Source organism: Dermacentor silvarum, unplaced genomic scaffold (assembly GCF_013339745.2).
Source record: "Dermacentor silvarum isolate Dsil-2018 unplaced genomic scaffold, BIME_Dsil_1.4 Seq530, whole genome shotgun sequence".
In the NCBI taxonomy this organism is placed as follows: Eukaryota; Metazoa; Arthropoda; class Arachnida; order Ixodida; family Ixodidae; genus Dermacentor; species Dermacentor silvarum.
In genome coordinates, this window is record NW_023606385.1 from 27,248 (window position 1) to 39,449 (window position 12,202).

The window sequence follows — 12,202 nt, forward strand, 5'->3', positions numbered from 1 at the left end:
CTGTTCAAAATAGGAAAACAATGCAGAGCACGTAATGTTGTTCAAACCTTCATTAAACCTTGTGCTGTATTTTTGTATTCTTGCATGCAGACGGCACCACCTCCACGGAGGCAACCTTTGCCCTCGGTGATTGACGAAGAGCAGGGCGTCGCTCCTGTTATGTTTACATTTTGGAGCTGGGGTGGAGTTTTGACGACTAGAGGGGACGGACCGTGTGTGCATGTGTCTGTGTGTGAGAAGGACAGTGTGCCCGTCCTGTGTACTTGTGAATTGTCCGTTCTTTTTGCACTGCTTGTCAAGGTGTCTTATTACGCTGCGATGTTTTCCTTGTACTCCTGTATTGCTGAACATAATATAAGCTTCCTTTAATGTTTTCCTTTAAACCGTGTTCTTTGTTATCAATCTTTCATACCTTGTTCTTCCGGTACCTCGCATCTGGCATGTACATGCAAGATGTTGCTATTAGCTTCAGGGTTGGCATCTCAACAGAGGCGACCATTGTGCATCACGTGTGCAGCCTGCTGTGGAGAACACTGAAACCTTTGTACCTAAATGTACGCAATGAGCCACTGTACATGGAGGCGGTATATTACTGTAATGGTTACAAACTTCGACTCCGGCAGCTAGTTTTCAGCAGTACCTGTGTGCCTAGACTAGCTTGCTTCGGTCACACTTCTATGGAACAATTTTTTTTCCACAACCTAAGAGGTACTTTTTTTGTATGTGTGAAGGTGCCGACAACGGAAGCCTGGCAAGAGGTAGCGCAAGGATTCGAGGAAAAATGGAATTTCCCTCACTGTATTGGAGCTGTCGACGGCAAGAATGCTCAGATACAAGTCCCTCCTCATTCAGGCAGCTTGTATTACAACTACAAGGTAATTAATGCGGTAAGTAACATTTGCATAACATGTGCTTATGGTTTCATTTTCTTACAGGGAACATACTCCATCGTCCTCATGGCCGCTGTTGACAGCAATTTGAAATTCATATGTGTTGATGTTGGGGCTTATGGACGTGATGGTGGCACAATGTCAGCTTCTTGCTTTGGAAAATCTCTAGAAAAGGCCTTGCTCGGCCTTCCATCTCCGAAGCAGCTGCCTGGCACAAACATTGTTGCTCCTCACGTCTTCGTCGGGGACGAAGCATTTCAACTTCGTCCAGATTTTCTGCGGTCATATTATGGGAGGGTCCAGGATGAAAACAAGCGCTTCTTTAATTACCGTCTAAGCAGAGCCAGGTAACTAAAAGCACAAAATTTGCCCTTGCGTATGTTGAATTATTTTTTTACTTCAATTTGCAGGAGGTGCGTTGAAAATGCTTTTGGAGTGATAGCCTCCCGATTCAGGTTCTTTCGACGTGCCATCAATCTGCAACCACAAAATGCAGACTACGTTGTCATGGCGTGTTGTGTCCTGCACAACTTCTTGCGTGATGACGTGATCTACATGACGGCGAACTATGTCGACAGTGAAGATGCATATGGCAACATCACCAGTGGCCAATGGCGCACCACCCAGGACAGTGGCACCTCAGCAATGTTCAGTCTGCAACCTTCCACTGGGCACAACTATACAAGGACGGCAGCGCAAACAAGAGACCTTTTCTGCTCATACTTTGTGAGTAGGGAGGGTTCTGTGCCTTGGCAACGGGCATCTGCTGGCCTGCGGCCATGAGAGACAAAACAAGTAGCCACCAGGTTTTGCTGGATGTGCTGTCTGCTAGCCGCTTCTTGTTTTACTTGTGGCACAGTGACACTTGCAATAGGTCACTAAATATATAAATGAAAAGAGACATTTCTGTGGTATTGAATGAAATACGAGCACAAAAGGTGAATTTTGTACTTTGTGTACTCCACTTGTTTGAAGGAATAATGCGGCATATTATGTCGCACTTAGCAGTCTAATGGAACAGTGCACATCAGTTGTATCTTTTATTTTACTTCCATGTTTTAACTTTTTGGTTCATTCATTTTTTATTACTGTATATCATTATTTTCATGTTATGCCCCCGCCCCCTTCTTCCCTTTGTGATATAATCAGTTAACACGCAAAACATGAACCACTTCATTCACGTTTAAAAGCTTCATTTATCTTGGTTTGTTGTATTGCCACTGGACTGAAAACTGACACAGAGTATTTAAAATAAAATTTATTGCTTCATTGGGGTAACAAGTTTTCGTAGTTATGAAATACAAAAGAATGTCCAATAGTCATACTGTATTTGGACCTCCGGTCATGGTTAGGTGGGGCGAGGAATTACCATATGGTAGCAAATTAAAGCGATATGACATTTAACAATGAGGTAAGAAAGTAGAACAAATATAAGAGAACAAGTTGAGCAGATATACACACAAAAAATACAAATAAAGAAAAATACAAGTGTGAGAGTATGTACAAATCTGTATAAAACGTGAACTACACGCAAATAACAAGTATAGAACAATGAAGCACATATATGTGTTCCAATACAAAGCCACATCAGTTGAAAAATTTTTTTAAATATATTATTGCTCATCTTTTTTCATGTTTCATAGGATGCCAACCTCCAAACAAGCGTCAAAAACAATTTGGCACAGTGACCAAGAACAATAAAAAAGACTTCACAGTTAATAAACAGTTTATATGTTGAGCTGATCTCCACACTGGAGTAAACAAACGTTATCAGCCGGGAACTATTTTCTTGCACGCTTGCCTTTTCTGTAGTTAAATTGACTACACCTGTACTATTTCTAATTTATAATTAGCAGACTAGGATAATTGCCGGTGCTATGGGATGCTACAATGTTTTGCAGCTCTAGCCGCAGGTGCTGCTGCATGTGATTAGGTGTTTGTTTCATAGCTGGCACAAGTGATAGCACAAAATCAGTTACGTCGTCCATTGAATGACTTGCTGTGAGGGCGCCCTTTATGGCTTCGATTCGAAGATCGATTGCCTCAATTTCCTTCCTAGTTTTTTGTTGCTTTCTTGCCCGTCGCTCTGTCGCCTCACTCGAGGTCACAGATGAGTCCTTGCTTGCGTATGGAGATGTTTTAGGGGAGGATCCAGGCGAGGTAAACATATCTTCAAAAATTTCTGTTTCACAATGTTCCTCAGGGATGACCACCATTTCTTCTGCTACGGCGCTTTCACTTTGAGAATTGATTTCTTCGGGTGAAACATTGCTGTTGCTCCTGCGTAATATACATGTAGCTTATTAATGAGCACTCGTACATTTAAACATGCAGTTGCTCTTACCGGCGTGGTTCAAACAAATCTGTCTTGAACCTCAGCCTTTCCATGTGTGGCCAGTTGCTGGATTTTGCTTTTCTTTGTGGCACCTGAGTCACTCCTGTGCTCATCTTTAGGGTCTTTCAATTTGCGTCGAAATGTATCTTTTAGGTTTTTCAAACGGCTTTGCACTTCATCCATGGTCACTTTAAAAAATTCGAAGCACTGTAACGAAATGTAAACGCATAAATTACGTGCAGAAATTTCTTCTCTGTATAAGTGTGTCACCTAATAAGTAGCGCAATCTCTAAAAAATGCCATCAGCTGATTCATGATCGCATTTCAATGTTCCCGGAACCGGGCCGCGTCCTTCAGTGGGTGGTCCAAAAAATAGCAGGGGAAATTTAAAAAGGAACCTTGAAATATCAACACCTGGCATTCTGCGACACCTCACACAATTGAAATAGTTTACCTAAACTTGGCATGCTCAGCAGGCTTATATTTGCTTGTATTTCTTCATTTCTTCGTGGCCGATCCCTCGTTGTGGTTATGTGCCATAGTACAGAAATCATAATCATCGGGAAGCGACGATCATGTAAAAGAAGTAGCTGGCGCTGACCATATGTATAGCGGACAAATTTGATATACAGGGTGTTTCAGCGAACGCTTTCAAAATTTATTTAAAGTTGCCTGAGGCAGATAGCTCAATTAGTTAATGAGCTGGTCTACTCGAAGAGGCGGACATTACTTGCACAAAAAATTGCAATGCATAATCGACTAATCAACAAAAAGTCACTAATTAAGTTTTTAACTAATTATCTGATGGCCCATATTGCAATTTACAAATTGTAGCCGTGGAGTTCACAAGGCGGATCCACTTGGAAATAATTCTCAGAATGACACCAGTTTCGAGATAATAATTCCCGAACTTTGCGGAGAAATGCATTGGCGTTTTTGTTAAGCAACTAACTGGAAGCTTGCGTGAAGCTCGTGAAAAAGCTTGCGTGAAGTAATTGTTACAATCTCTGCAGGGCTTTTAAAAAATCCTACAAATTAGTAGTGTATTTTAGAGGTTTTAGAGGTTACTGTGATATGATAGAGGATACTGTGTGAGTTTTTCAATGCCACGTTGTAAACGTATAGTTCTGTTTTCCAAAAGTTTTGCTATCTTCAAAAACTTTTGTAAGAAAATTGACGCCCTAAATAAACACTCCGCTTACCACAGTCACTAGATTTAAACTTTTTTTATAAAATGCAACAAATCTCATCAAATTCAGTGCAGTGATTGCTGAGAAAACCGATTTCTAAGTTCCTGTGTATGGTAGGAGTCCATTTATTTACATGGGAAGAAATGAAAAGGCCGAACACATACCATTAGGGTCGATGGTCCTGATAGCTGCCAGCACTTCTTCCCACAACGCTGACCTGTTCGTGGTCTTCTTGTAGTCATTAAGCGCGGCGTTCCACAAAAGGGGACGCATCGCGACTTGATCGATTAAAACATCGTTGAAACTTGCGCGCGACATTGCTCCACTGAGCTTCAAGCACGTGGTAAAACAGGAAAGGGCCTATTTCGTCGGCGCTTGCTGTTACGTCACGTTTCTCTTCCAGCGTGGTAAAACAGGAAAGCGTTTATTTCGACGGCGCCTGCTGTTACGACACGTTGCTCCGCCCACATCGCGCCGATCACTGCGACTCAGCGACGGCAATTCCAACATGTTGGAATCCCGTCGCGGAGAGTCCGCGACGTCGCGGCGGTCGCTGAGTGACGGAATTGGCTGTGTCGATGTGTGAAAATATCGCTATGTGAAACGGCCTATAGAGTGCCTCGATGCGCGCGCCCCGCGGCGCGCGCGGACATCAAGGCACCCTAAGGAAGAAGCGGCTGCAGCGCCTCTAGCGGGCGCATTTGTAGGCGACAGCAGCCGCTTCAGAGGAGAGCATAGGAAGGATGGGCGAGTGAGCCCACTAGAAAAGCTTCTAGAACACTGTAGTTTATGTTACTCTGTGGTTTATCTGCGTGTGCGAAGCCTCTGCGATGCAATGCGAATAAGAGCGCGCTGCACAGCGACGCAATTCATCGCTTGTCATCGCTTCCCCAGTGAGGCTCCCTCCTTGGGCATGTACAGCCTTCCGCATTTTTAGCTATATCGCACGAGAACACTATAATATAGTCGTACGTCGTCCTGAAGGGAACATCGCATTGGACGACTCTTGCACAGGAGAGTGCTTATTGCACTTGATAGTACTTCTGCCTGTCTCCGTAATTATCGCCGCTTAAATGCGCTAAAATTATGAAGCGTGATGGGCGCTCGCGCGATATAGCAAAAATGCGGGAGGCTGTAGGCAGTATTTGAATGTGTTGTGCCCCTCAAGGTGCTTGCCAATTGCCTCTGCTTCTAAGCTAACAGCGATAACAGATGGATATCGTAACAACAGCGCAGCAATCCCATTTTGGCGGGTGAGGGCTCTTGTGTGCAGTTATGAAATTAGACTTCGAACGGAGGAACGTGTTGCAACTGTTTAGTGTGCAGTGCTCGCGATGAAATTATGACATTGCACTGGGTCCTGAAAAGCGAGCGATTCCCGATGCTGGCCGTGTCTGCGACACTGCGGTTCCAATACATCACCAATGGCAGAGCAGCCATCTCAAACGACAGCTGCGATACGTTGTCGTTGGAAAACACTACGCACTCCTCAGCATAGTCGTTGACCACGGCACATTGACGCCTTGAAAGCAGCTACAGTGACGGTCCGGTAATTATTTGCTGTGCGCTACGTCGCCACAATGCAGGCAATGAACCGTGTTCTGGGGCCATCCCAGCCCAAGAAGATACATGCATAAGCCAGCGAAAGTCGACGCTTTGTGTTTGATAGTGGTGCTCAGTACATCACCGTTGACAGTGTGTTGTGTGTGTTTTATTTCGGCGTTCAAGATTGTTAATGGGTCTCTCAGCTCAGCGCAGCGTCGATGTTGCCGAAAATTAGGTTGGGCGCGGCCCAACCATGGTGGGTGCGTGCACAAGAATTACATGCCTCGCGCGGGGCGTGCCTATGGTTATGATTGACAGGCGAACTCGTGCGAAACTCGTACATTGCGAAACCCCCCTTGAGTTGAACTCGGCATGACAGCGCAGCAGCAGCCTGTGTCATCACATCCAGTGACAGCAAGCGTCAATATAACCGTCTGGAACCGTTCGCCTACATGACCGACGTAGACTTTCAGCGTACTTTTCGCCTTTGCAAAACGTCAGTGCGCTGGCTGTGTGACGAGTTAGGCAAAGTTCCTCGTCTGCGGAGACGGCGTGGCGGGAAAATTATGCTTTCTGAGCACGTATTGGTGTGACTATGCTGCGGAGGAAGAGTTCGTGCGATCGCTTCGGCTCTCTCCGGCTTCAAGCGCTGTGAGTCCACCGCGCCCCAGCGACAGGCCAGGTCCGCCGGCGTCATCGGAGCACTGCGGCACTTGCAAGCACCTGGGGTTCAATCCGGACCAACCAACCTGTTGGTTGGTCCCATTGTAGTGGTCACATTGTACAGAAAGACTCAGAATGGACTCCGGGCTGCCTTCCGGTGCAACAGGTACTGAAAGCAGTTTTCGCAGTTACACGGTACCGCTACACTGTGCGGGCCGAGAGGCGAAGGAAGTTACTTCGCCAACACGTATCGCCTCGGCCGTCCGAACATCCACCTCTCCAGGCAGCAAGTGATTTGGCTCAAGTACTGCGTGAGCAATAGCGTAGACGTGTGGCTGTTAAAGGCGATGACCGGCGACTTGTTTGCTCTATCGGAGCATGCCATCGCCGACTGGAGGAACTACACTCGTGACGTCGTGAGGGACGAGCTATTGGCGCGACCTCCACTGGGTGGCCCCGGGAAGATAGCGCAAATAGACGAGTGCCTTCTTCGCGGCAAGCGAAAGTACAACCGAGGCCGCCTGATCACGGGCGATAACGTTCCGCAGAGCCGCAAAAATTACGGCGGTGATAAAAAAATCGTCGACCATGGTTCTTCGGCATGGTCTGCGCGGCGACAGGGGTGCTGCGATTTTCAAGGTCGACCGACGACACGCGGCGACGCTAGGCCCCATTATTGCAGCCAATGTTCACCCGGGGACTATTATTCATAGGGACGAAGGGGCGCATACAACTGTATCCCAAATTTAGTGGATGCTATCAGGGCGAGCCTCAATCTGCATTGGGAGACAGTCAACCACAGCGTGAACTTTCTGGACCCCATCACAGAAGTTCACACGCAAAAAATATAAAGTTATTGTGAAAAAGTGAAGCGCCACCTCGTCAACGGTGGGTACAGGGTAACTGCACCACTGCTGGAGTCCCACCTGGGATGGATGTGGTGGCAGTCAATTAACGGCCCCGTGTGCTGCAAAGACCCTTTATTGCGTTTGTTAGAAGCCACGGATCACTGGGGGCTACGCAGTATGAAAACTCCTGCGGTAGTTAGAAGCCATCGCTCGGCGCTACCCAGTATGGAGGTGCTTCACAAAGTAAAAGAAAATAAAGGGCAGTTTTGTGACCCTTCACTTGTATGAGTGCTTTCCGACATTCCTGAGTGCTTACACGGTAAGCGTGCGGCAAACCACTTCTGCGCTAGCCAACGCTCACTTCGTCTTGCAGCCTTACTTTAGCGCGAGCAACGAGCGATCTGTTGAAAGCACAGTTTGAAAACCAGGCGCACACCAATCTGTGCTCGGAAATGGGAACGCAAACGCGTAGCGAGCCGCGCCAATTCAATCCAGAGGAAAGAGAAGGAGCAACGAGGCGATCTGTTGAAAGCCCAGTGCGAAAACCAAGCGCACACTAATCTGTGCTCGTAAATGCGGGCGCAAGCACGTAGCGAGCCGCGCCAATCCAATCCAGAGAAAAGAGGAGGAGGGAGAGCCTCCCCTCGTGGTATAACGCGAAACGTATTAAACTACTAATTAGTCTAATGCACATTCAGTGTACATCTTGTAAACTTTAAAATGCTCATAGACCAGGTTCAAGTGACTAATATTATTGTACTAAATGCGTTTATTTTTTAACTTGCTTATGCCTGTAATGCACTCGGTGGAACGACAAACAAGTGAAAGAAGGCACGATCATGCACCGGCGGTATGATCATGTGAGCCCCAGTTTGTCGACCGCCCATATCATAACGCCCAAGGTATAGTAGCCATCCAGAGTGAATCTAGATAAACCAATGAAACTGGAGGCGTGCCGACGGACAAACTTTGTCTTGGTACCATTAGTTCGTTCATCTTGGGGCGTCGCTAGAGCTCGTGAGCCCTCCCGAGTTACGCCAATCTCGGCGCATCCTGCATAGCACCCCTGGTGAAGTTTTAGTCTTTAAATTGAGAAGTATAGGCACCACGCCTGATAATCATACGATGTCAGAGTGAATATGACATGACGTGGTATCGGCGCATGCGCCATCGCAAGCTTTTGGGAAAATGCTCTGAAAGTAAACATTAAAATGCCAAGCGATTATTTGATTATCGCTAACAATGGTGTCGTTATGGATAATTTCATTAATGACCTCTTTTTTCCGACACATCTTGGGCCAGAATTTTTCAGGGCCCGTTTGGATAAAGTCTGGCAGCGTATGTTGAAAATAGTTCTGCTTTTCACGGCTTACAGATTGGTTGAATGGTGTCTGATTTGTTCGGATAATGCTGTGGGAGGCACCGCGCCGTCTTACCGACTTTAGTTTTCATTTTCTTGTGCAAGATGTCACGCGTTATCCATGGGTTCTTTTCTCACTTTTTTCGTTTTATTTGGCACAAAGTCCTCTATGCCGTACAAATATAACTGTTTAAATTTAACCTATAGCTCTGAAACATCAGACCCACCAAAACTGCTGAGGTTAAGATCCAGGTATTTTAAATACCCTCATCTTTCGCACGAAAAAAAATTTCAATTCACTGTTTTTATAGGAGCACTACTTCGCGCTTTTAGAAGGCATGAGAACTTCACTATGTAGTGGTCTGAAAGACCTGGTTCGACTGACACAGAAAATGTTTCCGTACATGGGCTTACAAAAACAAGATCCAATATTGAGGACAAACTGCCTTGAATGCGAGTAGTCGCTTAACCACTTGCTGCAGATTCCTACACAACATTGTCTAGTATATTCTGAACAAGCACGCTATGCTCACGAGAAGCAAAGTGATCGTTTCAATGAACACCAGGAAGGTTAAATGCGCCACCAGTAATTATTTTCTGCTGTGCGAAATTCGACATGTGTTCTTATAGATCATGCAAAAACTGCGGGGGTGCATCTGGAGAACGGTATACTGTGAAGAGCAATAAAGAAAAGCCCCAGCATGACAACTTTAAAGAAATATTTTCATGATTGTCGATTTTTCATAGATAACAAACGACTGCTGGAATGTTATGTTTAATTAAGACGGTGACGCCACCACCTCTTGTGTTCCTATGCCGCCTAAAAATATGCTGCGAAAGCGGAAAGATGCTGTTGTCATGTATGCCATCACGGAGCCAAGTTTCCGTGATCACGGTGAGATGAGGACTGCATCCCAGAATGATGGCTTCAAGCTGATCAATTTTATTCTCAACACTGCACGCGTTAATATTTAATAGACGCAGCTCTTCAACACATGAAGTTTCCTGTCAATTTTCGCTAAAGGTAGTTTGACGACTAACCAATCCTACCCTAGAATTGGCGTCATCATTCTGCATATAGGTCTTTGTGTATGCACAGTTTATCATGCAGAAGAGGAGTCACTTTCTTGCCCTGTTGCTTTTCTATTTTGGCGCTTTGCCATAACAGCTTGCGTTTCTTTGTGTGTCTGCCGAATAATCATTCGGAATGAAAATTTTTGTTCTCTTCAGTTTTCGTTAGTTTTTAAGGACTTTCTCTTTTTGGTTCTAATTTTGAAAGACTACAATCACTGACCTTTTCTTCCCGCCTTTCCAATGCGACGTATTTTTGTGATAGAGCAGTATGTTACGTTGAGTTTATTACAAAAAAAGATATTCAATCACTTTTGTGCGCAGAGCTGTCTCATTTTCACCCCTGTCTTCTTGTATGCGAAATATATCCAGATTTGAGTGTCTGCTCCTGTCTTCAAGGTCTACTACTTTAGCTTGAAGCAACCTTTCCTTTTGTTCTAGGCTGTCTACTCGCGAAACACGGCTTTCCAAATCGCTGAAACGTTCATTTAGGTGAGGAATCATTTTTCCTATGACGGTCTGCTGATTTCTAAGGGTGGCTATCTCTGTGACTAGCTTGTTCTGCACTTCTAATAGTTGAGTCAATAAAGCTTCCGTGTTAGGAACCGGGTTCACTTCAATGTCCCCACGCAATAAAAGTTTACATGCACAAATAACTTCGCATGCAATATCAAGGCACTGGCGTGGGAACGGCAGGACCAGGAGGCCAGGGTTGTCGCTTTTGACAGCGCCATAGTGAACACTAACTTGCATAAAGCAGAAGAACGGCTTGTGAGGCCACATTGCGAGGATCGGTCCGCCACACCCACTAAAGTCACAGCGATGCAGCATGTCCCTTATGAAGAAATTCGAAGAAATCACATGTGAGGGATCCGTAGGTGTCATATTGATATCGTTCAGCCAAGTGCACAGCTGACACGGTGCATGGTGTGCCACTGAATCCATCAGCAACGCGCTGAGTTGAATCTGCTCCGGTAGAAGGTTACTTGCGCAAGTTGGGTTAATAAAGCCGGCATAAAGCAGAAGAACGGCTTGCGAGGCCACATTGCGAGGATCGGTCCGCCACACCCACTAAAGTCACAGCGATGCAGCATGTCCTTTATGAAGAAATTCGAAGAAGTCACATGGGAGGGAGCCGTAGCTGTCATGTTGACATCGTGCAGCCAAGAGCACAGCTGACACGGTGCATGGTGTGCCACTGAATCCACCAGCAACGCAGAGTTGAATCTGCTCCGGTAGAAGGTTACTTGCGCAAGTTGGGTTAATAAAGCCTGCTAAAGCAGAAGAACGGCTTGTGAGGCCACATTGCGAGGAACGGTCGGCCACGCCCACTAAAGTCGCAGTGATGCAGCGTGTCCCTTATGAAGAAATTCGAAGAGGTCACATGGGAGGGAGCCGTAGCTGTCATGTTGATATTGTGCAGCCAAGAGCACAGCTGACACGGTGCATGGTGTGCCGCTGAATCCATCAGCAACGCGCTGAGTGGAATCTGCTCCGGTGGAAGGTAGCTTGCGCAAGTTGGGTTAATAAAGCCTGCATAAATCAGAAGAACGGCTTGTGAGGCCACATTGCGAGGATCGGTCCGCCACACTTACTAAAGTCACAGCGATGCAGCATGTCCTTTATGAAGAAATTCGCAGAAGTCACATGGGAGGGAGCCGTAGCTGTCATGTCGATATCGTGCAGCCAAGAGCACAGCTGACACGGTGCATGGTGTGCCACTGAATCCATCAGCAACGCCATGAGTTGAATCTGCTCCGGTAGAAGGTTACTTGCGCAAGTTGGGTTAATAAAGCCTGCATAAATCAGAAGAACGGCTTGTGAGGCCACATTGCGAGGATCGGTCCACCACACCCACTAAAGTCACAGCGATGCAGCATGTCACTTATAAAGAAATTCGAAGAAGTCACATGGGAGGGAGCCGTAGCTGCCATGTTGATATCGTGCAGCCAAGAGCACAGCTGACACGGTGCATGGTGTGCCACTGAATCCATCAGCAACGCGCTGAGTTGAATCTGCTCCGGTGGAAGGTTACTTGCGCAAGTTGGGTTAATAAAGCCTGCTAAAGCAGAAGAACGGCTTGCGAGGCCACATTGCGAGGATCGGTCGGCCACACCCACTAAAGTCGCAGCGATGCAGCATGTCCTTTATGAAGAAATTCGCAGAAGTCACATGGGAGGGAGCCGTAGCTGTCATTTCGATATCGTGCAGCCAAGAGCACAGCTGACACGGTGCATGGAGTGCCACTGAATCCATCAGCAACGCGCTGAGTTGAATCTGCTCCGGTAGAAGGTTACTTG

General features: G+C 46.3%; 1 protein-coding gene across 1 annotated transcript; it reads left to right on the forward strand.

Annotated features, from left to right (window-relative positions):
- The first annotated feature begins 807 nt into the window (after positions 1–807).
- LOC125941882 (uncharacterized) lies at positions 808–1,673 on the forward strand. The gene is made up of 3 exons (XM_049659742.1): positions 808–875; positions 936–1,237; positions 1,301–1,673. Exons 2-3 carry the CDS (start codon positions 957–959, stop codon positions 1,671–1,673), a joined length of 654 nt encoding a protein of 217 aa, XP_049515699.1. The 5' UTR covers positions 808–875; positions 936–956.
- The last annotated feature ends 10,529 nt before the right edge of the window (positions 1,674–12,202 follow it).